General features: G+C 37.5%; 1 protein-coding gene across 1 annotated transcript in view; it reads left to right on the plus strand.

The window, feature by feature from the left end:
* Positions 1 to 27,929, plus strand: part of LOC106587632 (transmembrane protein 266) — a 127,509-nt gene that overhangs the window by 50,556 nt on the left and 49,024 nt on the right. Inside the window, exons 4-7 of the mRNA XM_014176200.2 lie at positions 1,206 to 1,360; positions 2,313 to 2,386; positions 3,511 to 3,567; positions 6,862 to 7,000. Of these exons, the coding sequence (XP_014031675.2) occupies positions 1,206 to 1,360; positions 2,313 to 2,386; positions 3,511 to 3,567; positions 6,862 to 7,000 (425 nt within the window). The remainder of the gene's footprint in view (positions 1 to 1,205; positions 1,361 to 2,312; positions 2,387 to 3,510; positions 3,568 to 6,861; positions 7,001 to 27,929) is intronic.

A 27,929-nucleotide genomic window follows, 5' to 3' on the forward strand; every position in this document is an offset into this window, starting at 1 on the left:
AGGATGTGATACATACAAGCATCTCTACCCTGGGAATATATGTGTGTGTGAGGGGTAATGCCCTGATATCCACACACCCAAATCCTCCAGGACTGCTCTTTTCTGCTCTGCTCCCCATGCCCGTGCCTTGGTCCTATCAGTAACAGTCCAATGGCCACTCTACACAACTCCTGCCTGACTGTATGAAAATCTGATTTGGGGTCAATGAATTTCAGTAAATTCAGGAAGTAAAAGAATTAGAATTTTAGTTTACTTCCTGACTGGATTGAAATGGAATCGACCCCAACCCTGATAAAAAAATACAGCTTTATTCCATTCCACCGCCACTGATTCTGCCCACTGCCACTGATTGTTTTAGCTCTAATTAGCACCATGCTAGGGAATGAAGACATGATCACAGAAGTGCTGTGATTAGCCAAGCTCACTGTATGCCAGGCCCAGTGCATGGGGAGCAGTGAAAGGTGTAGAAGAGGATGAGCCAACTTTCCATTCTGGCTGGAGCTCTGGCATGGTTTCTCCTGTCTGTCTCCCACTGCTAATCGAGGGAGGGAACAGTGGGTCTGGGAAAGAGCTATGTATAAGGTTTTATCCATGTGTTTTCGTTCAATAACTTGAAATGTGTTACTTTTGAATGGAGTCTTCTAATATACAGTCGACCCCTTCATTGCCCTCTGAATAGAGTTGCTTTACTAATCCTCTCACTGATATGCCTGAGAGACAAGTCACCAGCTCAAAGAGCCTCAGTGTCTTTCTGTCTTAATGCGGTCTCTGTTCTGTTCACACTCTTCCCCCTCCACTGCCCCGGCCCACCAAACCCAGGCTGGGTTTAGAAACTGGTTCACTACATTGCATTGATGCGGTTATATGTGTTGAATAGCACCCCTGCTGGCAAATAGAAGGAACATCAGTCAGCATACAGTCGGCTGGTACAGTAAGATCTTTGAAGGAATGAAATGGTGAATACAAACCTGTGTCCATACACAAGTACTTTCTCCCTGTCTTTGGTGTACTAACACTGACTCTCTAGTCCCTCTCTCCTCTATCCCTCTCTCCTCCTCCTCTCTCCTCTATCCCTCTCTCCTCCTCTCTCCTCTACCCCTCTCTCCTCCTCTTTTCTCCTCTATCACTCTCTCCTCCTCCTCTCTCCTCCTCCTCTTTCCTCTCCTCCTCTCTCCTCCTCCTCTCTCCTCTCTCCCTCTCTCCAGGTCTAACTGGTTGAAGCCGTGCTGTGGTCGGAGGGTAGCCCTGTGGCAGGTGTGTCTGCTCAGTGCAGGCTTCAACTGTTTCCTGGTGGCGCTGGTCATCCTGGTGGTGGTCTTCTTGACCCTGGAACTCCTCATAGACACCAAGCATCTACAATGTAACTATCTTTTCCATTGACAGTAAAGGAGGATCCTTATACACTGTGTTCTAGTGACTGTAGAAAGTTAGACTTGGGTAGTTCTGTGCCTCCTTGATCCTGTGACCCAGGTTTTGGGATTACAGCCCATAGAGACAATTACCATGATGTTGCATTAACATGCGTTCCAACCTGTTTTATAAACATGATTACATTTCTTACCAAAGAGAGGAAACTACGGCGACTAAAAGGCCCATATGAGAGAGAAACAGCATTGCAACCGGGATAGTAAATGAGTCTATGAACTGGTCTCTACTCAACAGCACTGACTGTCTGGGCAGGTGTCATCATCGCAGTACATTACGGACTGTAAGCCAAGGTTACGTCCCGAATGGTATCCTATCCCCTATATACTGCACTACTTTTGACCAGAACCCTTTGTGCCCTGATCAAAAGTAGTGCACTATACAGGGAATAGGATACCGTTTGAGACGCACCTCAAGATACAGGTCTGTATTGACAGATGATTCTCTCTCTGCTCTGGGGACTACAGGACACCAGTCACTTCAGATGCATTACCATAGACTCTGACTGTCCTGGCTGTCCTGTTGCCAGCTCTGGAAAGACACATGGAGGGAGTAGGAAGGAGGGAAGGAGGATGGGGGGAGATGGAGAGGTACAGGGAGATAAAGGGAGGGGGAAATGGGCTGATGGACTGATGGATGGGGAAGGAGAAGTGGAGCGGGAGCATTCACAACACTGTTAGATGGAAATGAGGAATAGTGGTAAAAGACATGATGTAATATCTATGCACCCTTCTTCTGCCAGATTCTGAGAAAAAATACATCTGGCTGGAAAGATGTAGACATTCACAGGACATGGTAGTGTTGTTCTTGATTCCATTAAGAACAAGCAGTAAAAGTGGAATCATCCTTTAAGATACACATTTTTTCTCTTTTGTTATTTATTCCAGTTGCCAATGCTATTCAATTTGCCAGCGTCATCCATTGGATCAGCCTCGCCATCCTTTCACTCTTCTTCACTGAGGTAATGACACACACACACACACACACACACACACACACACACACACACACACACACACACACACACACACACACACACACACACACACACACACACACACACACACACACACACACACACACACACACACACACACAGGGTTAAGTAATAATTCAAGAGGAGGTTAACAAGGTTTAGGGCTTGGGTTACAGTCATATGATCCACCCAACACCTTATAACACCTTTGCTTCCTGACATTATAGATGAACAGTGTCAGAGGGGAATGGTATTGAACGTCTATATATTAAAAACGAAACTATAGTTACTGTAACTATAGAGACCGTGACTTATTAAATGGTCATAATAATAATATTTTTCCTATCCACCAATCAGAGAATGTCCCTCTTGTTGCAAAATGGCTTAAGGACAACAAAGTCAAGGTATTGGAGTGGCCATCACAAAGCCCTGACCTGAATCCCATAGAACATTTGTGGGCAGAACTGAAAAAGTGTGTGCGAGCAAGGAGGCCTACAAACCTGACTCAGTTACACCAGCTCTGTCAGGAGGAATGGGCCCAAATTCACCCAACTTATTGTGGGAAGCTTGTGGAAAGCTACCTGAAATGTTTGACCCAAGTTAAACAATTTAAAGACTACCAAATACTAATTGAGTGTATGTAAACTTCTGACCCACTGGGAATGTGATGAAAGAAATAAAAAATGAAATAAATCATTCTCTCTACTATTCTGACATTTCACATTCATAAAATAAAGTGGTGATCCTAACTGACCTAAGACAGGGAATTATTACTAGGATTAAATGTCAGGAATTGTGAAAAACTGAGTTTAAATGTATTTGGCTAAGGTGTATGTAAACTTCCGACTTCAGCTGTATAGGTTACTTTCTGTGACCATGTAGAAAAGGAAGGCTTGAGTCACAGAAAGCCTACATTCACAGCAGCAGTATATAAATGGAGACTGTAACTTGTCCTGTCTTTTTTTGTCCATATTCAAATGACCTTTCAGAATGTGTTGTAGATGTGTTGAAACCTGAGGAGAGTGAGAATATTTCACATGTCATTGGAGAGGTTGTATTTGGCTTTTTTCCTCCCCTTCCATCCTTTCTCGCTCTCCCTCTTTTCACAGACTGTCTTCAGGATTGTAGTCCTTGGGATTTGGGACTACATTGAGAACAAAGTAGAGGTAAGATTAATTACGCAAGCTTCATAGCAAGTACTGAAAATATAATAACTTTCCCTCGAGAAATCATGAGTTTTATCATTGAATTTTTTTTCTTCCACAAATCAATTCACATTACAGTTGTTAAATGTTAAATGCTGCCACAAAGTCTGCGTGCATTGTAATCTTCCTCATATAAACCTCAATATAATATCTCCTAATAACAGTGTGTAATATGTCCTAAAAACAGTGTGTAATATCTCCTAATGACAGCGTGTAATATCTCCTAATGACAGTGTGTAATATCTCCTAATGACAGCGTGTAATATCTCCTAATGACAGTGTGTAATATCTCCTAAAAACAGTGTGTAATATCACCTAATGACAGTGAGTAATATCTCCTAATGACAGTGTGTAATATCTCCTAATGACAGTGTGTAATATCTCCTAATGACAGTGTGTAATATCTCCTAATGACAGTGTGTAATATCTCCTAATAACAGTGTGTAATATCTCCTAATAACAGTGTGTAATATCTCCTAATGACAGTGTGTAATATCACCTAATGACAGTGTGTAATATCTCCTAATGACAGCGTGTAATATCTCCTAATGACAGTGTGTAATATCTCCTAATGACAGTGTGTAATATCTCCTAATAACAGTGTGTAATATCTCCTAAAAACAGTGTGTAATATCTCCTAATGACAGTGTGTAATATCTCCTAATGACAGTGTGTAATATCTCCTAATGACAGTGTGTAATATCTCCTAATAACAGTGTGTAATATCTCCTAATAACAGTGTGTAATATCTCCTAATGACAGTGTGTAATATAACCTAATGACAGTGTGTAATATCTCCTAATGACAGTGTGTAATATCTCCTAATGACAGTGTGTAATATCTCCTAATGACAGTGTGTAATATCTCCTAATGACAGTGTGTAATATCTCCTTTAATAACAGTGTGTAATATCTCCTAATGACAGTGTGTAATATCTCCTAATGACAGTGTGTAATATCTCCTAATGACAGTGTGTAATATCTCCTAATGACAGTGTGTAATATCTCCTAATGACAGTGTGTAATATCTCATTTAATAATAGTGTGTAATATCTCCTAATGACTGTGTGTAATATCTCCTAATGACAGTGTGTAATATCTCCTAATGACAGTGTGTAATATCTCCTTTAATAACAGTGTAATATCTCCTAATGACAGTGTGTAATATCTCCTAATGACAGTGTGTAATATCTCCTAATGACAGTGTGTAATATCTCCTTTAATAACAGTGTGTAATATCTCCTAATGACAGTGTGTAATATCACCTAATGACAGTGTGTAATATCTCCTAATGACAGTGTGTGATATCTCCTTTAATAACAGTGTGTAATATATCCTAATGACAGCGTGTAATATCTCCTAATGACAGTGTGTAATATCTCCTTTAATAACAGTGTGTAATATCTCCTAATGACTGTGTGTAATATCTCCTTTAATAACAGTGTGTAATATCTCCTAATGACAGTGTGTAATATCTCCTTTAATAACAGTGTGTAATATCTCCTAATGACAGCGTGTAATATCTCCTAATGACAGTGTGTAATATCTCCTAATGACAGTGTGTAATATCTCCTAATGACTGTGTGTAATATCTCCTTTAATAACAGTGTGTAATATCTCCTAATGACAGTGTGTAATATCTCCTAATGACAGTGTGTAATATCTCCTAATGACAGTGTGTAATATCTCCTAATGACAGTGTGTAATATCTTCTAATGACAGTGTGTAATATCTCCTAATAACAGTGTGTAATATCTCCTAATGACAGTGTGTAATATCTCCTAATGACAGTGTGTAATATCTCCTAATAACAGTGTGTAATATCTCCTAATAACAGTGTGTAATATCTCTTAATGACAGTGTGTAATATCGCCTAATGACAGTGTGTAATATCTCCTAATGACAGTGTGTAATATCTCCTAATGACAGCGTGTAATATCTCCTAATGACAGTGTGTAATATCTCCTAATGACAGTGTGTAATATCTCCTAATGACAGTGTGTAATATCTCCTAATAACAGTGTGTAATATCTCCTTTAATAACAGTGTGTAAAATCACCTAATGACAGTGTGTAATATCTCCTTTAATAACAGTGTGTAATATATCCTAATGACAGTGTGTAATATCTCCTTTAATAACAGTGTGTAATATCTCCTAATGACGGTGTGTAATATCTCCTAATGACACTGTGTAATATCTCCTTTAATAACAGTGTGTAATATCACCTAATGACAGTGTGTAATATCTCCCAATGACAGTGTGTAATATCTCCTAATGACAGTGTGTAATATCTCCTAATGACAGTGTGTAATATCTCCTTTAATAACAGTGTGTAATATATCCTAATGACAGTGTGTAATATCTCCTTTAATAACAGTGTGTAATATCACCTAATGACAGTGTGTAATATCTCCCAATGACAGTGTGTAATATCTCCTTTAATAACAGTGTGTAATATCACCTAATGACAGTGTGTAATATCTCCTAATGACAGCGTGTAATATCTCCTTTAATAACAGTGTGTAATATCACATAATGACAGTGTCTAATATCTCCCAATAACAGTGTGTAATATCTCCTAATGACAGCGTGTAATATCTCCTTTAATAACAGTGTGTAATATCACCTAATGACAGTGTGTAATATCTCCCAATGACAGTGTGTAATATCTCCTTTAATAACAGTGTGTAATATCTCCTAATGACAGTGTGTAATATCTCCTTTAATAACAGTGTATAATATCTCCTAATGACAGTGTGTAATATCTCCTAATGACAGTGTGTAATATCTCCTAATGACAGTGTGTAATATCTCCTAATGACAGTGTGTAATATCACCTAATGACAGTGTGTAATATCTCCCAATAACAGTGTGTAATATCTCCTAATGACAGTGTGTAATATCTCCCAATGACAGTGTGTAATATCTCCTAATGACAGTGTGTAATATCTTCTTTAATAACAGTGTGTAATATCTCCTAATGACAGTGTGTAATATCTCCTAATGACAGTGTGTAATATCTCCTAATGACAGTGTGTAATATCTCCTAATAACAGTGTGTAATATCTCCTAATGACAGTGTGTAATATCTCCTAATGACAGTGTGTAATATCTCCTAATGACAGCGTGTAATATCTCCTAAGTCTGTGACAATGTGGCATGTGATGTGTGTGTGTGTTTGTGTGTACACATGCCTGCATGTGTGGGCATGTGTGTGTGCTTGCGTGTGTGTGTCTGTGTGTCTGCTCCCTGCAGGTGTTTGACGGGGCAGTCATCGTGTTGTCCCTGGCCCCTATGGTAGCCTCCACGGTAGCCAATGGCCCCAGCAGCCCCTGGGACGCCATCAGCCTCATCATCACCCTGCGCATCTGGAGGGTCAAGAGAATCATCGACGGTGAGACTGAGGGTGGAGCAGACCAGACGCTCCCTTGTGTCCCTGTCTGTCTGTCTGTCTGTCTGTCTGTCTGTCTGTCTGTCTGTCTGTCTGTCTGTCTGTCTGTCTGTCTGTCTGTCTGTCTGTCTGTCTGTCTGTCAAAGTCCTGCTGGTGGATGTCTTACTAGAGTCATCATGACCTCGGTCTAGTCATCGTCCCTGTCAGTCACCAGCTTTCCTTAGTGTTCTTGGTATTACTCTTAGATGGATGGTTAGTTAGTTTGGTTGGTTTCCTTAGTGTTGTTGGTATTACTCTTAGATGGATGGTTAGTTAGTTTGGTTGGTTTCCTTAGTGTTCTTGGTATTACTGTTAGATGGATGGTTAGTTAGTTTGGTTGGTTTCCTTAGTGTTCTTGGTATTACTCTTAGATGGATGGTTAGTTAGTTTGGTTGGTTTCCTTAGTGTTGTTGGTATTACTCTTAGATGGATGGTTAGTTAGTTTGGTTGGTTTCCTTAGTGTTCTTGGTATTACTCTAGATGGATGGTTAGTTAGTTTGGTTGGTTTCCTTAGTGTTGTTGGTATTACTCTAGATGTATGGTTAGTTAGTTTGGTTGGTTTCCTTAGTGTTCTTGGTATTACTCTAGATGGATGGTTAGTTAGTTTGGTTGGTTTCCTTAGTGTTCTTGGTATTACTCTAGATGGATGGTTAGTTAGTTTGGTAGGTTTCCTTAGTGTTCTTGGTATTACTCTAGATGGATGGTTAGTTAGTTTGGTTGGATTCCTTAGTGTTGTTGGTATTACTCTAGATGGATGGTTAGTTAGTTTGGTAGGATTCCTTAGTGTTGTTGGTATTACTGTTAGATGGATGGTTAGTTAGTTTGGTTGGTTTCCTTAGTGTTCTTGGTATTACTCTTAGATGGATGGTTAGTTAGTTTGGTTGGTTTCCTTAGTGTTCTTGGTATTACTCTTAGATGGATGGTTAGTTAGTTTGGTTGGTTTCCTTAGTGTTGTTGGTATTACTCTTAGATGGATGGTTAGTTAGTTTGGTTGGTTTCCTTAGTGTTCTTGGTATTACTCTAGATGGATGGTTAGTTAGTTTGGTTGGTTTCCTTAGTGTTCTTGGTATTACTCTAGATGGATGGTTAGTTAGTTTGGTAGGATTCCTTAGTGTTGTTGGTATGACTGTTAGATGGATGGTTAGTTAGTTTGGTTGGTTTCCTTAGTGTTGTTGGTATTACTCTAGATGGATGGTTAGTTAGTTTGGTTGGTTTCCTTAGTGTTGTTGGTATTACTGTTAGATGGATGGTTAGTTAGTTTGGTTGGTTTCCTTAGTGTTGTTGGTATTACTGTTAGATGTATGGTTAGTTAGTTTGGTAGGATTCCTTAGTGTTGTTGGTATTACTGTTAGATGGATGGTTAGTTAGTTTGGTTGGTTTCCTTAGTGTTGTTGGTATTACTCTAGATGGATGGTTAGTTAGTTTGGTTGGTTTCCTTAGTGTTGTTGGTATTACTGTTAGATGGATGGTTAGTTAGTTTGGTTGGTTTCCTTAGTGTTGTTGGTATTACTCTAGATGTATGGTTAGTTAGTTTGGTAGGATTCCTTAGTGTTGTTGGTATTACTATTAGATGGATGGTTAGTTAGTTTGGTAGGATTCCTTAGTGTTGTTGGTATTACTGTTAGATGGATGGTTAGTTAGTTTGGTAGGATTCCTTAGTGTTGTTGGTATTACTGTTAGATGGATGGTTAGTTAGTTTGGTAGGTTTCCTTAGTGTTGTTGGTATTACTGTTAGATGGATGGTTAGTTAGTTTGGTTGGTTTCCTTAGTGTTGTTGGTATTACTGTTAGATGGATGGTTAGTTAGTTTGGTTGGTTTCCTTAGTGTTGTTGGTATTACTGTTAGATGGATGGTTAGTTAGTTTGGTTGGTTTCCTTAGTGTTGTTGGTATTACTCTAGATGGATGGTTAATTAGTTTGGTAGGATTCCTTAGTGTTGTTGGTATTACTGTTCGATGGATGGTTAGTTAGTTTGGTAGGATTCCTTAGTGTTGTTGGTATTACTCTAGATGGATGGTTAGTTAGTTTGGTTGGTTTCCTTAGTGTTGTTGGTATTACTGTTAGATGTATGGTTAGTTAGTTTGGTAGGATTCCTTAGTGTTGTTGGTATTACTGTTAGATGGATGGTTAGTTAGTTTGGTTGGTTTCCTTAGTGTTGTTGGTATTACTCTAGATGGATGGTTAGTTAGTTTGGTTGGTTTCCTTAGTGTTGTTGGTATTACTGTTAGATGGATGGTTAGTTAGTTTGGTAGGATTCCCTAGTGTTGTTGGTATTACTGTTAGATGGATGCTTAGTTAGTTTGGTTGGTTTCCTTAGTGTTGTTGGTATTACCCTAGATGGATGGTTAGTTAGTTTGGTTGGTTTCCTTAGTGTTGTTGGTATTACTCTAGATGGATGGTTAGTTAGTTTGGTAGGATTCCTTAGTGTTGTTGGTATTACTCTAGATGGATGGTTAGTTAGTTTGGTTGGTTTCCTTAGTGTTGTTGGTATTACTGTTAGATGGATGGTTAGTTAGTTTGGTTGGTTTCCTTAGTGTTGTTGGTATTACTGTTAGATGGATGGTTAGTTAGTTTGGTTGGTTTCCTTAGTGTTGTTGGTATTACTGTTAGATGGATGGTTAGTTAGTTTGGTTGGTTTCCTTAGTGTTGTTGGTATTACTCTTAGATGGATGGTTAGTTAGTTTGGTTGGTTTCCTTAGTGTTGTTGGTATTACTGTTAGATGGATGGTTAGTTAGTTTGGTAGGATTCCTTAGTGTTGTTGGTATTACTCTAGATGGATGGTTAGTTAGTTTGGTTGGTTTCCTTAGTGTTGTTGGTATTACTGTTAGATGGATGGTTAGTTAGTTTGGTTGGTTTCCCTAGTGTTCTTGGTATTACTCTAGATGGATGGTTAGTTAGTTTGGTTGGTTTCCTTAGTGTTGTTGGTATTACTCTAGATGGATGGTTAGTTAGTTTGGTTGGTTTCCTTAGTGTTGTTGGTATTACTGTTAGATGGATGGTTAGTTAGTTTGGTAGGATTCCTTAGTGTTGTTGGTATTACTGTTAGATGGATGGTTAGTTAGTTTGGTAGGATTCCTTAGTGTTGTTGGTATTACTCTAGATGGATGGTTAGTTAGTTTGGTTGGTTTCCTTAGTGTTGTTGGTATTACTCTTAGATGGATGGTTAGTTAGTTTGGTTGGTTTCCTTAGTGTTCTTGGTATTACTCTAGATGGATGGTTAGTTAGTTTGGTTGGTTTCCTTAGTGTTGTTGGTATTACTCTAGATGGATGGTTAGTTAGTTTGGTTGGTTTCCTTAGTGTTCTTGGTATTACTCTAGATGGATGGTTAGTTAGTTTGGTTGGTTTCCTTAGTGTTCTTGGTATTACTCTTAGATGGATGGTTAGTTAGTTTGGTTGGTTTCCTTAGTGTTCTTGGTATTACTCTTAGATGGATGGTTAGTTAGTTTGGTTGGTTTCCTTAGTGTTGTTGGTATTACTCTTAGATGGATGGTTAGTTAGTTTGGTTGGTTTCCTTAGTGTTCTTGGTATTACTCTAGATGGATGGTTAGTTAGTTTGGTTGGTTTCCTTAGTGTTCTTGGTATTACTCTAGATGGATGGTTAGTTAGTTTGGTAGGATTCCTTAGTGTTGTTGGTATTACTGTTAGATGGATGGTTAGTTAGTTTGGTTGGTTTCCTTAGTGTTGTTGGTATTACTCTAGATGGATGGTTAGTTAGTTTGGTTGGTTTCCTTAGTGTTGTTGGTATTACTGTTAGATGGATGGTTAGTTAGTTTGGTTGGTTTCCTTAGTGTTGTTGGTATTACTGTTAGATGTATGGTTAGTTAGTTTGGTAGGATTCCTTAGTGTTGTTGGTATTACTGTTAGATGGATGGTTAGTTAGTTTGGTTGGTTTCCTTAGTGTTGTTGGTATTACTCTAGATGGATGGTTAGTTAGTTTGGTTGGTTTCCTTAGTGTTGTTGGTATTACTGTTAGATGGATGGTTAGTTAGTTTGGTTGGTTTCCTTAGTGTTGTTGGTATTACTCTAGATGTATGGTTAGTTAGTTTGGTAGGATTCCTTAGTGTTGTTGGTATTACTATTAGATGGATGGTTAGTTAGTTTGGTAGGATTCCTTAGTGTTGTTGGTATTACTGTTAGATGGATGGTTAGTTAGTTTGGTAGGATTCCTTAGTGTTGTTGGTATTACTCTTAGATGGATGGTTAGTTAGTTTGGTAGGTTTCCTTAGTGTTGTTGGTATTACTGTTAGATGGATGGTTAGTTAGTTTGGTTGGTTTCCTTAGTGTTGTTGGTATTACTGTTAGATGGATGGTTAGTTAGTTTGGTTGGTTTCCTTAGTGTTGTTGGTATTACTGTTAGATGGATGGTTAGTTAGTTTGGTTGGTTTCCTTAGTGTTGTTGGTATTACTCTAGATGGATGGTTAGTTAGTTTGGTAGGATTCCTTAGTGTTGTTGGTATTACTGTTAGATGGATGGGTAGTTAGTTTGGTAGGATTCCTTAGTGTTGTTGGTATTACTCTAGATGGATGGTTAGTTAGTTTGGTTGGTTTCCTTAGTGTTGTTGGTATTACTGTTAGATGTATGGTTAGTTAGTTTGGTAGGATTCCTTAGTGTTGTTGGTATTACTGTTAGATGGATGGTTAGTTAGTTTGGTTGGTTTCCTTAGTGTTGTTGGTATTACTCTAGATGGATGGTTAGTTAGTTTGGTTGGTTTCCTTAGTGTTGTTGGTATTACTGTTAGATGGATGGTTAGTTAGTTTGGTAGGATTCCCTAGTGTTGTTGGTATTACTGTTAGATGGATGCTTAGTTAGTTTGGTTGGTTTCCTTAGTGTTGTTGGTATTACCCTAGATGGATGGTTAGTTAGTTTGGTTGGTTTCCTTAGTGTTGTTGGTATTACTCTAGATGGATGGTTAGTTAGTTTGGTAGGATTCCTTAGTGTTGTTGGTATTACTCTAGATGGATGGTTAGTTAGTTTGGTTGGTTTCCTTAGTGTTGTTGGTATTACTGTTAGATGGATGGTTAGTTAGTTTGGTTGGTTTCCTTAGTGTTGTTGGTATTACTGTTAGATGGATGGTTAGTTAGTTTGGTTGGTTTCCTTAGTGTTATTGGTATTACTGTTAGATGGATGGTTAGTTAGTTTGGTTGGTTTCCTTAGTGTTGTTGGTATTACTCTTAGATGGATGGTTAGTTAGTTTGGTTGGTTTCCTTAGTGTTGTTGGTATTACTGTTAGATGGATGGTTAGTTAGTTTGGTAGGATTCCTTAGTGTTGTTGGTATTACTCTAGATGGATGGTTAGTTAGTTTGGTTGGTTTCCTTAGTGTTGTCGGTATTACTGTTAGATGGATGGTTAGTTAGTTTGGTTGGTTTCCCTAGTGTTCTTGGTATTACTCTAGATGGATGGTTAGTTAGTTTGGTTGGTTTCCTTAGTGTTCTTGGTATTACTCTAGATGGATGGTTAGTTAGTTTGGTAGGATTCCTTAGTGTTGTTGGTATGACTGTTAGATGGATGGTTAGTTAGTTTGGTTGGTTTCCTTAGTGTTGTTGGTATTACTCTAGATGGATGGTTAGTTAGTTTGGTTGGTTTCCTTAGTGTTCTTGGTATTACTCTAGATGGATGGTTAGTTAGTTTGGTTGGTTTCCTTAGTGTTCTTGGTATTACTCTAGATGGATGGTTAGTTAGTTTGGTAGGATTCCTTAGTGTTGTTGGTATGACTGTTAGATGGATGGTTAGTTAGTTTGGTTGGTTTCCTTAGTGTTGTTGGTATTACTCTAGATGGATGGTTAGTTAGTTTGGTTGGTTTCCTTAGTGTTGTTGGTATTACTGTTAGATGGATGGTTAGTTAGTTTGGTTGGTTTCCTTAGTGTTGTTGGTATTACTGTTAGATGTATGGTTAGTTAGTTTGGTAGGATTCCTTAGTGTTGTTGGTATTACTGTTAGATGGATGGTTAGTTAGTTTGGTTGGTTTCCTTAGTGTTGTTGGTATTACTCTAGATGGATGGTTAGTTAGTTTGGTTGGTTTCCTTAGTGTTGTTGGTATTACTGTTAGATGGATGGTTAGTTAGTTTGGTTGGTTTCCTTAGTGTTGTTGGTATTACTCTAGATGTATGGTTAGTTAGTTTGGTAGGATTCCTTAGTGTTGTTGGTATTACTATTAGATGGATGGTTAGTTAGTTTGGTAGGATTCCTTAGTGTTGTTGGTATTACTGTTAGATGGATGGTTAGTTAGTTTGGTAGGATTCCTTAGTGTTGTTGGTATTACTCTTAGATGGATGGTTAGTTAGTTTGGTAGGTTTCCTTAGTGTTGTTGGTATTACTGTTAGATGGATGGTTAGTTAGTTTGGTTGGTTTCCTTAGTGTTGTTGGTATTACTGTTAGATGGATGGTTAGTTAGTTTGGTTGGTTTCCTTAGTGTTGTTGGTATTACTGTTAGATGGATGGTTAGTTAGTTTGGTTGGTTTCCTTAGTGTTGTTGGTATTACTCTAGATGGATGGTTAATTAGTTTGGTAGGATTCCTTAGTGTTGTTGGTATTACTGTTCGATGGATGGTTAGTTAGTTTGGTAGGATTCCTTAGTGTTGTTGGTATTACTCTAGATGGATGGTTAGTTAGTTTGGTTGGTTTCCTTAGTGTTGTTGGTATTACTGTTAGATGTATGGTTAGTTAGTTTGGTAGGATTCCTTAGTGTTGTTGGTATTACTGTTAGATGGATGGTTAGTTAGTTTGGTTGGTTTCCTTAGTGTTGTTGGTATTACTGTTAGATGGATGGTTAGTTAGTTTGGTTGGTTTCCTTAGTGTTATTGGTATTACTGTTAGATGGATGGTTAGTTAGTTTGGTTGGTTTCCTTAGTGTTGTTGGTATTACTCTTAGATGGATGGTTAGTTAGTTTGGTTGGTTTCCTTAGTGTTGTTGGTATTACTGTTAGATGGATGGTTAGTTAGTTTGGTAGGATTCCTTAGTGTTGTTGGTATTACTCTAGATGGATGGTTAGTTAGTTTGGTTGGTTTCCTTAGTGTTGTCGGTATTACTGTTAGATGGATGGTTAGTTAGTTTGGTTGGTTTCCCTAGTGTTCTTGGTATTACTCTAGATGGATGGTTAGTTAGTTTGGTTGGTTTCCTTAGTGTTCTTGGTATTACTCTAGATGGATGGTTAGTTAGTTTGGTAGGATTCCTTAGTGTTGTTGGTATGACTGTTAGATGGATGGTTAGTTAGTTTGGTTGGTTTCCTTAGTGTTGTTGGTATTACTCTAGATGGATGGTTAGTTAGTTTGGTTGGTTTCCTTAGTGTTCTTGGTATTACTCTAGATGGATGGTTAGTTAGTTTGGTTGGTTTCCTTAGTGTTCTTGGTATTACTCTAGATGGATGGTTAGTTAGTTTGGTAGGATTCCTTAGTGTTGTTGGTATGACTGTTAGATGGATGGTTAGTTAGTTTGGTTGGTTTCCTTAGTGTTGTTGGTATTACTCTAGATGGATGGTTAGTTAGTTTGGTTGGTTTCCTTAGTGTTGTTGGTATTACTGTTAGATGGATGGTTAGTTAGTTTGGTTGGTTTCCTTAGTGTTGTTGGTATTACTGTTAGATGTATGGTTAGTTAGTTTGGTAGGATTCCTTAGTGTTGTTGGTATTACTGTTAGATGGATGGTTAGTTAGTTTGGTTGGTTTCCTTAGTGTTGTTGGTATTACTCTAGATGGATGGTTAGTTAGTTTGGTTGGTTTCCTTAGTGTTGTTGGTATTACTGTTAGATGGATGGTTAGTTAGTTTGGTTGGTTTCCTTAGTGTTGTTGGTATTACTCTAGATGTATGGTTAGTTAGTTTGGTAGGATTCCTTAGTGTTGTTGGTATTACTATTAGATGGATGGTTAGTTAGTTTGGTAGGATTCCTTAGTGTTGTTGGTATTACTGTTAGATGGATGGTTAGTTAGTTTGGTAGGATTCCTTAGTGTTGTTGGTATTACTCTTAGATGGATGGTTAGTTAGTTTGGTAGGTTTCCTTAGTGTTGTTGGTATTACTGTTAGATGGATGGTTAGTTAGTTTGGTTGGTTTCCTTAGTGTTGTTGGTATTACTGTTAGATGGATGGTTAGTTAGTTTGGTTGGTTTCCTTAGTGTTGTTGGTATTACTGTTAGATGGATGGTTAGTTAGTTTGGTTGGTTTCCTTAGTGTTGTTGGTATTACTCTAGATGGATGGTTAATTAGTTTGGTAGGATTCCTTAGTGTTGTTGGTATTACTGTTCGATGGATGGTTAGTTAGTTTGGTAGGATTCCTTAGTGTTGTTGGTATTACTCTAGATGGATGGTTAGTTAGTTTGGTTGGTTTCCTTAGTGTTGTTGGTATTACTGTTAGATGTATGGTTAGTTAGTTTGGTAGGATTCCTTAGTGTTGTTGGTATTACTGTTAGATGGATGGTTAGTTAGTTTGGTTGGTTTCCTTAGTGTTGTTGGTATTACTCTAGATGGATGGTTAGTTAGTTTGGTTGGTTTCCTTAGTGTTGTTGGTATTACTGTTAGATGGATGGTTAGTTAGTTTGGTTGGTTTCCTTAGTGCTGTTGGTATTACTCTAGATGTATGGTTAGTTAGTTTGGTAGGATTCCTTAGTGTTGTTGGTATTACTATTAGATGGATGGTTAGTTAGTTTGGTAGGATTCCTTAGTGTTGTTGGTATTACTGTTAGATGGATGGTTAGTTAGTTTGGTAGGATTCCTTAGTGTTGTTGGTATTACTCTTAGATGGATGGTTAGTTAGTTTGGTAGGTTTCCTTAGTGTTGTTGGTATTACTGTTAGATGGATGGTTAGTTAGTTTGGTTGGTTTCCTTAGTGTTGTTGGTATTACTGTTAGATGGATGGTTAGTTAGTTTGGTTGGTTTCCTTAGTGTTGTTGGTATTACTGTTAGATGGATGGTTAGTTAGTTTGGTTGGTTTCCTTAGTGTTGTTGGTATTACTCTAGATGGATGGTTAATTAGTTTGGTAGGATTCCTTAGTGTTGTTGGTATTACTGTTCGATGGATGGTTAGTTAGTTTGGTAGGATTCCTTAGTGTTGTTGGTATTACTCTAGATGGATGGTTAGTTAGTTTGGTTGGTTTCCTTAGTGTTGTTGGTATTACTGTTAGATGTATGGTTAGTTAGTTTGGTAGGATTCCTTAGTGTTGTTGGTATTACTGTTAGATGGATGGTTAGTTAGTTTGGTTGGTTTCCTTAGTGTTGTTGGTATTACTGTTAGATGGATGGTTAGTTAGTTTGGTTGGTTTCCTTAGTATTGTTGGTATTACTGTTAGATGGATGGTTAGTTAGTTTGGTTGGTTTCCTTAGTGTTATTGGTATTACTGTTAGATGGATGGTTAGTTAGTTTGGTTGGTTTCCTTAGTGTTGTTGGTATTACTCTTAGATGGATGGTTAGTTAGTTTGGTTGGTTTCCTTAGTGTTGTTGGTATTACTGTTAGATGGATGGTTAGTTAGTTTGGTAGGATTCCTTAGTGTTGTTGGTATTACTCTAGATGGATGGTTAGTTAGTTTGGTTGGTTTCCTTAGTGTTGTCGGTATTACTGTTAGATGGATGGTTAGTTAGTTTGGTTGGTTTCCCTAGTGTTCTTGGTATTACTCTAGATGGATGGTTAGTTAGTTTGGTTGGTTTCCTTAGTGTTCTTGGTATTACTCTAGATGGATGGTTAGTTAGTTTGGTAGGATTCCTTAGTGTTGTTGGTATGACTGTTAGATGGATGGTTAGTTAGTTTGGTTGGTTTCCTTAGTGTTGTTGGTATTACTCTAGATGGATGGTTAGTTAGTTTGGTTGGTTTCCTTAGTGTTCTTGGTATTACTCTAGATGGATGGTTAGTTAGTTTGGTTGGTTTCCTTAGTGTTCTTGGTATTACTCTAGATGGATGGTTAGTTAGTTTGGTAGGATTCCTTAGTGTTGTTGGTATGACTGTTAGATGGATGGTTAGTTAGTTTGGTTGGTTTCCTTAGTGTTGTTGGTATTACTCTAGATGGATGGTTAGTTAGTTTGGTTGGTTTCCTTAGTGTTGTTGGTATTACTGTTAGATGGATGGTTAGTTAGTTTGGTTGGTTTCCTTAGTGTTGTTGGTATTACTGTTAGATGTATGGTTAGTTAGTTTGGTAGGATTCCTTAGTGTTGTTGGTATTACTGTTAGATGGATGGTTAGTTAGTTTGGTTGGTTTCCTTAGTGTTGCTGGTATTACTCTAGATGGATGGTTAGTTAGTTTGGTTGGTTTCCTTAGTGTTGTTGGTATTACTGTTAGATGGATGGTTAGTTAGTTTGGTTGGTTTCCTTAGTGTTGTTGGTATTACTCTAGATGTATGGTTAGTTAGTTTGGTAGGATTCCTTAGTGTTGTTGGTATTACTATTAGATGGATGGTTAGTTAGTTTGGTAGGATTCCTTAGTGTTGTTGGTATTACTGTTAGATGGATGGTTAGTTAGTTTGGTAGGATTCCTTAGTGTTGTTGGTATTACTCTTAGATGGATGGTTAGTTAGTTTGGTAGGTTTCCTTAGTGTTGTTGGTATTACTGTTAGATGGATGGTTAGTTAGTTTGGTTGGTTTCCTTAGTGTTGTTGGTATTACTGTTAGATGGATGGTTAGTTAGTTTGGTTGGTTTCCTTAGTGTTGTTGGTATTACTGTTAGATGGATGGTTAGTTAGTTTGGTTGGTTTCCTTAGTGTTGTTGGTATTACTCTAGATGGATGGTTAATTAGTTTGGTAGGATTCCTTAGTGTTGTTGGTATTACTGTTCGATGGATGGTTAGTTAGTTTGGTAGGATTCCTTAGTGTTGTTGGTATTACTCTAGATGGATGGTTAGTTAGTTTGGTTGGTTTCCTTAGTGTTGTTGGTATTACTGTTAGATGTATGGTTAGTTAGTTTGGTAGGATTCCTTAGTGTTGTTGGTATTACTGTTAGATGGATGGTTAGTTAGTTTGGTTGGTTTCCTTAGTGTTGTTGGTATTACTCTAGATGGATGGTTAGTTAGTTTGGTTGGTTTCCTTAGTGTTGTTGGTATTACTGTTAGATGGATGGTTAGTTAGTTTGGTAGGATTCCCTAGTGTTGTTGGTATTACTGTTAGATGGATGCTTAGTTAGTTTGGTTGGTTTCCTTAGTGTTGTTGGTATTACCCTAGATGGATGGTTAGTTAGTTTGGTTGGTTTCCTTAGTGTTGTTGGTATTACTCTAGATGGATGGTTAGTTAGTTTGGTAGGATTCCTTAGTGTTGTTGGTATTACTCTAGATGGATGGTTAGTTAGTTTGGTTGGTTTCCTTAGTGTTGTTGGTATTACTGTTAGATGGATGGTTAGTTAGTTTGGTTGGTTTCCTTAGTGTTGTTGGAATTACTCTAGATGTATGGTTAGTTAGTTTGGTAGGATTCCTTAGTGTTGTTGGTATTACTATTAGATGGATGGTTAGTTAGTTTGGTAGGATTCCTTAGTGTTGTTGGTATTACTGTTAGATGGATGGTTAGTTAGTTTGGTAGGATTCCTTAGTGTTGTTGGTATTACTCTTAGATGGATGGTTAGTTAGTTTGGTAGGTTTCCTTAGTGTTGTTGGTATTACTGTTAGATGGATGGTTAGTTAGTTTGGTTGGTTTCCTTAGTGTTGTTGGTATTACTGTTAGATGGATGGTTAGTTAGTTTGGTTGGTTTCCTTAGTGTTGTTGGTATTACTGTTAGATGGATGGTTAGTTAGTTTGGTTGGTTTCCTTAGTGTTGTTGGTATTACTCTAGATGGATGGTTAATTAGTTTGGTAGGATTCCTTAGTGTTGTTGGTATTACTGTTCGATGGATGGTTAGTTAGTTTGGTAGGATTCCTTAGTGTTGTTGGTATTACTCTAGATGGATGGTTAGTTAGTTTGGTTGGTTTCCTTAGTGTTGTTGGTATTACTGTTAGATGTATGGTTAGTTAGTTTGGTAGGATTCCTTAGTGTTGTTGGTATTACTGTTAGATGGATGGTTAGTTAGTTTGGTTGGTTTCCTTAGTGTTGTTGGTATTACTCTAGATGGATGGTTAGTTAGTTTGGTTGGTTTCCTTAGTGTTGTTGGTATTACTGTTAGATGGATGGTTAGTTAGTTTGGTAGGATTCCCTAGTGTTGTTGGTATTACTGTTAGATGGATGCTTAGTTAGTTTGGTTGGTTTCCTTAGTGTTGTTGGTATTACCCTAGATGGATGGTTAGTTAGTTTGGTTGGTTTCCTTAGTGTTGTTGGTATTACTCTAGATGGATGGTTAGTTAGTTTGGTAGGATTCCTTAGTGTTGTTGGTATTACTCTAGATGGATGGTTAGTTAGTTTGGTTGGTTTCCTTAGTGTTGTTGGTATTACTGTTAGATGGATGGTTAGTTAGTTTGGTTGGTTTCCTTAGTGTTGTTGGTATTACTGTTAGATGGATGGTTAGTTAGTTTGGTTGGTTTCCTTAGTGTTGTTGGTATTACTGTTAGATGGATGGTTAGTTAGTTTGGTTGGTTTCCTTAGTGTTGTTGGTATTACTCTTAGATGGATGGTTAGTTAGTTTGGTTGGTTTCCTTAGTGTTGTTGGTATTACTGTTAGATGGATGGTTAGTTAGTTTGGTAGGATTCCTTAGTGTTGTTGGTATTACTCTAGATGGATGGTTAGTTAGTTTGGTTGGTTTCCTTAGTGTTGTTGGTATTACTGTTAGATGGATGGTTAGTTAGTTTGGTTGGTTTCCCTAGTGTTCTTGGTATTACTCTAGATGGATGGTTAGTTAGTTTGGTTGGTTTCCTTAGTGTTGTTGGTATTACTCTAGATGGATGGTTAGTTAGTTTGGTTGGTTTCCTTAGTGTTGTTGGTATTACTGTTAGATGGATGGTTAGTTAGTTTGGTAGGATTCCTTAGTGTTGTTGGTATTACTCTAGATGGATGGTTAGTTAGTTTGGTTGGTTTCCTTAGTGTTGTTGGTATTACTGTTAGATGGATGGTTAGTTAGTTTGGTTGGTTTCCCTAGTGTTCTTGGTATTACTCTAGATGGATGGTTAGTTAGTTTGGTTGGTTTCCTTAGTGTTGTTGGTATTACTCTAGATGGATGGTTAGTTAGTTTGGTTGGTTTCCTTAGTGTTGTTGGTATTACTGTTAGATGGATGGTTAGTTAGTTTGGTAGGATTCCTTAGTGTTGTTGGTATTACTGTTAGATGGATGGTTAGTTAGTTTGGTAGGATTCCTTAGTGTTGTTGGTATTACTCTAGATGGATGGTTAGTTAGTTTGGTTGGTTTCCTTAGTGTTGTTGGTATTACTCTTAGATGGATGGTTAGTTAGTTTGGTTGGTTTCCTTAGTGTTCTTGGTATTACTCTAGATGGATGGTTAGTTAGTTTGGTTGGTTTCCTTAGTGTTGTTGGTATTACTCTAGATGGATGGTTAGTTAGTTTGGTTGGTTTCCTTAGTGTTGTTGGTATTACTCTAGATGTATGGTTAGTTAGTTTGGTTGGTTTCCTTAGTGTTCTTGGTATTACTCTAGATGGATGGTTAGTTAGTTTGGTTGGTTTCCTTAGTGTTCTTGGTATTACTCTTAGATGGATGGTTAGTTAGTTTGGTTGGTTTCCTTAGTGTTCTTGGTATTACTCTTAGATGGATGGTTAGTTAGTTTGGTTGGTTTCCTTAGTGTTGTTGGTATTACTCTTAGATGGATGGTTAGTTAGTTTGGTTGGTTTCCTTAGTGTTCTTGGTATTACTCTAGATGGATGGTTAGTTAGTTTGGTTGGTTTCCTTAGTGTTCTTGGTATTACTCTAGATGGATGGTTAGTTAGTTTGGTAGGATTCCTTAGTGTTGTTGGTATTACTGTTAGATGGATGGTTAGTTAGTTTGGTTGGTTTCCTTAGTGTTGTTGGTATTACTCTAGATGGATGGTTAGTTAGTTTGGTTGGTTTCCTTAGTGTTGTTGGTATTACTGTTAGATGGATGGTTAGTTAGTTTGGTTGGTTTCCTTAGTGTTGTTGGTATTACTGTTAGATGTATGGTTAGTTAGTTTGGTAGGATTCCTTAGTGTTGTTGGTATTACTGTTAGATGGATGGTTAGTTAGTTTGGTTGGTTTCCTTAGTGTTGTTGGTATTACTCTAGATGGATGGTTAGTTAGTTTGGTTGGTTTCCTTAGTGTTGTTGGTATTACTGTTAGATGGATGGTTAGTTAGTTTGGTTGGTTTCCTTAGTGTTGTTGGTATTACTCTAGATGTATGGTTAGTTAGTTTGGTAGGATTCCTTAGTGTTGTTGGTATTACTATTAGATGGATGGTTAGTTAGTTTGGTAGGATTCCTTAGTGTTGTTGGTATTACTGTTAGATGGATGGTTAGTTAGTTTGGTAGGATTCCTTAGTGTTGTTGGTATTACTCTTAGATGGATGGTTAGTTAGTTTGGTAGGTTTCCTTAGTGTTTTTGGTATTACTGTTAGATGGATGGTTAGTTAGTTTGGTTGGTTTCCTTAGTGTTGTTGGTATTACTGTTAGATGGATGGTTAGTTAGTTTGGATGGTTTCCTTAGTGTTGTTGGTATTACTGTTAGATGGATGGTTAGTTAGTTTGGTTGGTTTCCTTAGTGTTGTTGGTATTACTCTAGATGGATGGTTAGTTAGTTTGGTAGGATTCCTTAGTGTTGTTGGTATTACTGTTAGATGGATGGGTAGTTAGTTTGGTAGGATTCCTTAGTGTTGTTGGTATTACTCTAGATGGATGGTTAGTTAGTTTGGTTGGTTTCCTTAGTGTTGTTGGTATTACTGTTCGATGTATGGTTAGTTAGTTTGGTAGGATTCCTTAGTGTTGTTGGTATTACTGTTAGATGGATGGTTAGTTAGTTTGGTTGGTTTCCTTAGTGTTGTTGGTATTACTCTAGATGGATGGTTAGTTAGTTTGGTTGGTTTCCTTAGTGTTGTTGGTATTACTGTTAGATGGATGGTTAGTTAGTTTGGTAGGATTCCCTAGTGTTGTTGGTATTACTGTTAGATGGATGCTTAGTTAGTTTGGTTGGTTTCCTTAGTGTTGTTGGTATTACCCTAGATGGATGGTTAGTTAGTTTGGTTGGTTTCCTTAGTGTTGTTGGTATTACTCTAGATGGATGGTTAGTTAGTTTGGTAGGATTCCTTAGTGTTGTTGGTATTACTCTAGATGGATGGTTAGTTAGTTTGGTTGGTTTCCTTAGTGTTGTTGGTATTACTGTTAGATGGATGGTTAGTTAGTTTGGTTGGTTTCCTTAGTGTTGTTGGTATTACTGTTAGATGGATGGTTAGTTAGTTTGGTTGGTTTCCTTAGTGTTATTGGTATTACTGTTAGATGGATGGTTAGTTAGTTTGGTTGGTTTCCTTAGTGTTGTTGGTATTACTCTTAGATGGATGGTTAGTTAGTTTGGTTGGTTTCCTTAGTGTTGTTGGTATTACTGTTAGATGGATGGTTAGTTAGTTTGGTAGGATTCCTTAGTGTTGTTGGTATTACTCTAGATGGATGGTTAGTTAGTTTGGTTGGTTTCCTTAGTGTTGTCGGTATTACTGTTAGATGGATGGTTAGTTAGTTTGGTTGGTTTCCCTAGTGTTCTTGGTATTACTCTAGATGGATGGTTAGTTAGTTTGGTTGGTTTCCTTAGTGTTGTTGGTATTACTCTAGATAGATGGTTAGTTAGTTTGGTTGGTTTCCTTAGTGTTGTTGGTATTACTGTTAGTGATTAGGATTCCTTAGTGTTGTTGGTATTACTGTTAGATGGATGGTTAGTTAGTTTGGTAGGTTTCCTTAGTGTTCTTGGTATTACTCTAGATGGATGGTTAGTTAGTTTGGTTGGTTTCCCTAGTGTTCTTGGTTTTACTCTAGATGGATGGTTAGTTAGTTTGGTAGGATTCCTTAGTGTTGTTGGTATTACTGTTAGATGGATGGTTAGTTAGTTTGGTTGGTTTCCTTAGTGTTGTTGGTATTACTCTAGATGGATGGTTAGTTAGTTTGGTTGGTTTCCTTAGTGTTGTTGGTATTACTGTTAGATGGATGGTTAGTTAGTTTGGTTGGTTTCCTTAGTGTTGTTGGTATTACTGTTAGATGGATGGTTAGTTAGTTTGGTAGGATTCCTTAGTGTTGTTGGTATTACTCTAGATGGATGGTTAGTTAGTTTGGTAGGATTCCTTAGTGTTGTTGGTATTACTCTAGATGGATGGTTAGTTAGTTTAGTTGGTTTCCTTAGTGTTGTTGGTATTACTGTTAGATGGATGGTTAGTTAGTTTGGTTGGTTTCCTTAGTGTTGTTGGTATTACTGTTAGATGGATGGTTAGTTAGTTTGGTTGGTTTCCTTAGTGTTGTTGGTATTACTCTTAGATGGATGGTTAGTTAGTTTGGTAGGATTCCTTAGTGTTGTTGGTATTACTGTTAGATGGATGGTTAGTTAGTTTGGTAGGTTTCCTTAGTGTTGTTGGTATTACTCTAGATGGATGGTTAGTTAGTTTGGTTGGTTTCCTTAGTGTTGGTATTACTGTTAGATGGATGGTTAGTTAGTTTGGTTGGTTTCCTTAGTGTTGTTGGTATTACTCTAGATGGATGGTTAGTTAGTTTGGTTGGTTTCCTTAGTGTTGTTGGTATTACTCTAGATGGGTGGTTAGTTAGTTTGGTTGGTTTCCTTAGTGTTGGTATTACTGTTAGATGGATGGTTAGTTAGTTTGGTTGGTTTCCTTAGTGTTCTTGGTATTACTCTAGATGGATGGTTAGTTAGTTTGGTTGGTTTCCTTAGTGTTGTTGGTATTACTGTTAGATGGATGGTTAGTTAGTTTGGTAGGATTCCTTAGTGTTGTTGGTATTACTATAGATGGATGGTTAGTTAGTTTGGTTGGATTCCTTAGTGTTGTTGGTATTACTCTTAGATGGATGGTTAGTTAGTTTGGTAGGTTTCCTTAGTGTTGTTGGTATTACTGTTAGATGGATGGTTAGTTAGTTTGGTAGGATTCCTTAGTGTTGTTGGTATTACTCTAGATGGATGGTTAGTTAGTTTGGTAGGTTTCCTTAGTGTTGTTGGTATTACTCTAGATGGATGGTTAGTTAGTTTGGTTGGTTTCCTTAGTGTTGTTGGTATTACTCTAGATGGATGGTTAGTTAGTTTGGTAGGATTCCTTAGTGTTGTTGGTATTACTCTAGATGGATGGTTAGTTAGTTTGGTTGGTTTCCTTAGTGTTGTTGGTATTACTCTTAGATGGATGGTTAGTTAGTTTGGTTGGTTTCCTTAGTGTTGTTGGTATTACTGTTAGATGGATGGTTAGTTAGTTTGGTAGGATTCCTTAGTGTTGTTGGTATTACTCTAGATGGATGGTTAGTTAGTTTGGTTGGTTTCCTTAGTGTTGTCGGTATTACTGTTAGATGGATGGTTAGTTAGTTTGGTTGGTTTCCCTAGTGTTCTTGGTATTACTCTAGATGGATGGTTAGTTAGTTTGGTTGGTTTCCTTAGTGTTGTTGGTATTACTCTAGATAGATGGTTAGTTAGTTTGGTTGGTTTCCTTAGTGTTGTTGGTATTACTGTTAGATGGATGGTTAGTTAGTTTGGTAGGATTCCTTAGTGTTGTTGGTATTACTGTTAGATGGATGGTTAGTTAGTTTGGTAGGTTTCCTTAGTGTTCTTGGTATTACTCTAGATGGATGGTTAGTTAGTTTGGTTGGTTTCCCTAGTGTTCTTGGTTTTACTCTAGATGGATGGTTAGTTAGTTTGGTAGGATTCCTTAGTGTTGTTGGTATTACTGTTAGATGGATGGTTAGTTAGTTTGGTTGGTTTCCTTAGTGTTGTTGGTATTACTCTAGATGGATGGTTAGTTAGTTTGGTTGGTTTCCTTAGTGTTGTTGGTATTACTGTTAGATGGATGGTTAGTTAGTTTGGTTGGTTTCCTTAGTGTTGTTGGTATTACTGTTAGATGGATGGTTAGTTAGTTTGGTTGGATTCCTTAGTGTTGTTGGTATTACTCTTAGATGGATGGTTAGTTAGTTTGGTAGGATTCCTTAGTGTTGTTGGTATTACTCTTAGATGGATGGTTAGTTAGTTTGGTAGGTTTCCTTAGTGTTGTTGGTATTACTCTAGATGGATGGTTAGTTAGTTTGGTTGGTTTCCTTAGTGTTGGTATTACTGTTAGATGGATGGTTAGTTAGTTTGGTTGGTTTCCTTAGTGTTGTTGGTATTACTCTAGATGGATGGTTAGTTAGTTTGGTTGGTTTCCTTAGTGTTGTTGGTATTACTCTAGATGGATGGTTAGTTAGTTTGGTTGGTTTCCTTAGTGTTGGTATTACTCTTAGATGGATGGTTAGTTAGTTTGGTTGGTTTCCTTAGTGTTGTTGGTATTACTCTAGATGGATGGTTAGTTAGTTTGGTTGGTTTCCTTAGTGTTGTTGGTATTACTCTTAGATGGATGGTTAGTTAGTTTGGTAGGTTTCCTTAGTGTTGTTGGTATTACTCTAGATGTATGGTTAGTTAGTTTGGTTGGTTTCCTTAGTGTTCTTGGTATTACTCTAGATGGATGGTTAGTTAGTTTGGTTGGTTTCCTTAGTGTTCTTGGTATTACTCTTAGATGGATGGTTAGTTAGTTTGGTTGGTTTCCTTAGTGTTCTTGGTATTACTCTTAGATGGATGGTTAGTTAGTTTGGTTGGTTTCCTTAGTGTTGTTGGTATTACTCTTAGATGGATGGTTAGTTAGTTTGGTTGGTTTCCTTAGTGTTCTTGGTATTACTCTAGATGGATGGTTAGTTAGTTTGGTTGGTTTCCTTAGTGTTCTTGGTATTACTCTAGATGGATGGTTAGTTAGTTTGGTAGGATTCCTTAGTGTTGTTGGTATTACTGTTAGATGGATGGTTAGTTAGTTTGGTTGGTTTCCTTAGTGTTGTTGGTATTACTCTAGATGGATGGTTAGTTAGTTTGGTTGGTTTCCTTAGTGTTGTTGGTATTACTGTTAGATGGATGGTTAGTTAGTTTGGTTGGTTTCCTTAGTGTTGTTGGTATTACTGTTAGATGTATGGTTAGTTAGTTTGGTAGGATTCCTTAGTGTTGTTGGTATTACTGTTAGATGGATGGTTAGTTAGTTTGGTTGGTTTCCTTAGTGTTGTTGGTATTACTCTAGATGGATGGTTAGTTAGTTTGGTTGGTTTCCTTAGTGTTGTTGGTATTACTGTTAGATGGATGGTTAGTTAGTTTGGTTGGTTTCCTTAGTGTTGTTGGTATTACTCTAGATGTATGGTTAGTTAGTTTGGTAGGATTCCTTAGTGTTGTTGGTATTACTATTAGATGGATGGTTAGTTAGTTTGGTAGGATTCCTTAGTGTTGTTGGTATTACTGTTAGATGGATGGTTAGTTAGTTTGGTAGGATTCCTTAGTGTTGTTGGTATTACTCTTAGATGGATGGTTAGTTAGTTTGGTAGGTTTCCTTAGTGTTTTTGGTATTACTGTTAGATGGATGGTTAGTTAGTTTGGTTGGTTTCCTTAGTGTTGTTGGTATTACTGTTAGATGGATGGTTAGTTAGTTTGGATGGTTTCCTTAGTGTTGTTGGTATTACTGTTAGATGGATGGTTAGTTAGTTTGGTTGGTTTCCTTAGTGTTGTTGGTATTACTCTAGATGGATGGTTAGTTAGTTTGGTAGGATTCCTTAGTGTTGTTGGTATTACTGTTAGATGGATGGGTAGTTAGTTTGGTAGGATTCCTTAGTGTTGTTGGTATTACTCTAGATGGATGGTTAGTTAGTTTGGTTGGTTTCCTTAGTGTTGTTGGTATTACTGTTAGATGTATGGTTAGTTAGTTTGGTAGGATTCCTTAGTGTTGTTGGTATTACTGTTAGATGGATGGTTAGTTAGTTTGGTTGGTTTCCTTAGTGTTGTTGGTATTACTCTAGATGGATGGTTAGTTAGTTTGGTTGGTTTCCTTAGTGTTGTTGGTATTACTGTTAGATGGATGGTTAGTTAGTTTGGTAGGATTCCCTAGTGTTGTTGGTATTACTGTTAGATGGATGCTTAGTTAGTTTGGTTGGTTTCCTTAGTGTTGTTGGTATTACCCTAGATGGATGGTTAGTTAGTTTGGTTGGTTTCCTTAGTGTTGTTGGTATTACTGTTAGATGGATGGTTAGTTAGTTTGGTTGGTTTCCTTAGTGTTGTTGGTATTACTCTTAGATGGATGGTTAGTTAGTTTGGTAGGATTCCTTAGTGTTGTTGGTATTACTGTTAGATGGATGGTTAGTTAGTTTGGTAGGTTTCCTTAGTGTTGTTGGTATTACTCTAGATGGATGGTTAGTTAGTTTGGTTGGTTTCCTTAGTGTTGGTATTACTGTTAGATGGATGGTTAGTTAGTTTGGTTGGTTTCCTTAGTGTTGTTGGTATTACTCTAGATGGATGGTTAGTTAGTTTGGTTGGTTTCCTTAGTGTTGTTGGTATTACTCTAGATGGATGGTTAGTTAGTTTGGTTGGTTTCCTTAGTGTTGGTATTACTGTTAGATGGATGGTTAGTTAGTTTGGTTGGTTTCCTTAGTGTTCTTGGTATTACTCTAGATGGATGGTTAGTTAGTTTGGTTGGTTTCCTTAGTGTTGTTGGTATTACTGTTAGATGGATGGTTAGTTAGTTTGGTAGGATTCCTTAGTGTTGTTGGTATTACTCTAGATGTATGGTTAGTTAGTTTGGTTGGTTTCCTTAGTGTTCTTGGTATTACTCTAGATGGATGGTTAGTTAGTTTGGTTGGTTTCCTTAGTGTTCTTGGTATTACTCTTAGATGGATGGTTAGTTAGTTTGGTTGGTTTCCTTAGTGTTCTTGGTATTACTCTTAGATGGATGGTTAGTTAGTTTGGTTGGTTTCCTTAGTGTTGTTGGTATTACTCTTAGATGGATGGTTAGTTAGTTTGGTTGGTTTCCTTAGTGTTCTTGGTATTACTCTAGATGGATGGTTAGTTAGTTTGGTTGGT

Source organism: Salmo salar, chromosome ssa26 (genome assembly GCF_905237065.1).
Source record: "Salmo salar chromosome ssa26, Ssal_v3.1, whole genome shotgun sequence".
In the NCBI taxonomy this organism is placed as follows: Eukaryota; Metazoa; Chordata; class Actinopteri; order Salmoniformes; family Salmonidae; genus Salmo; species Salmo salar.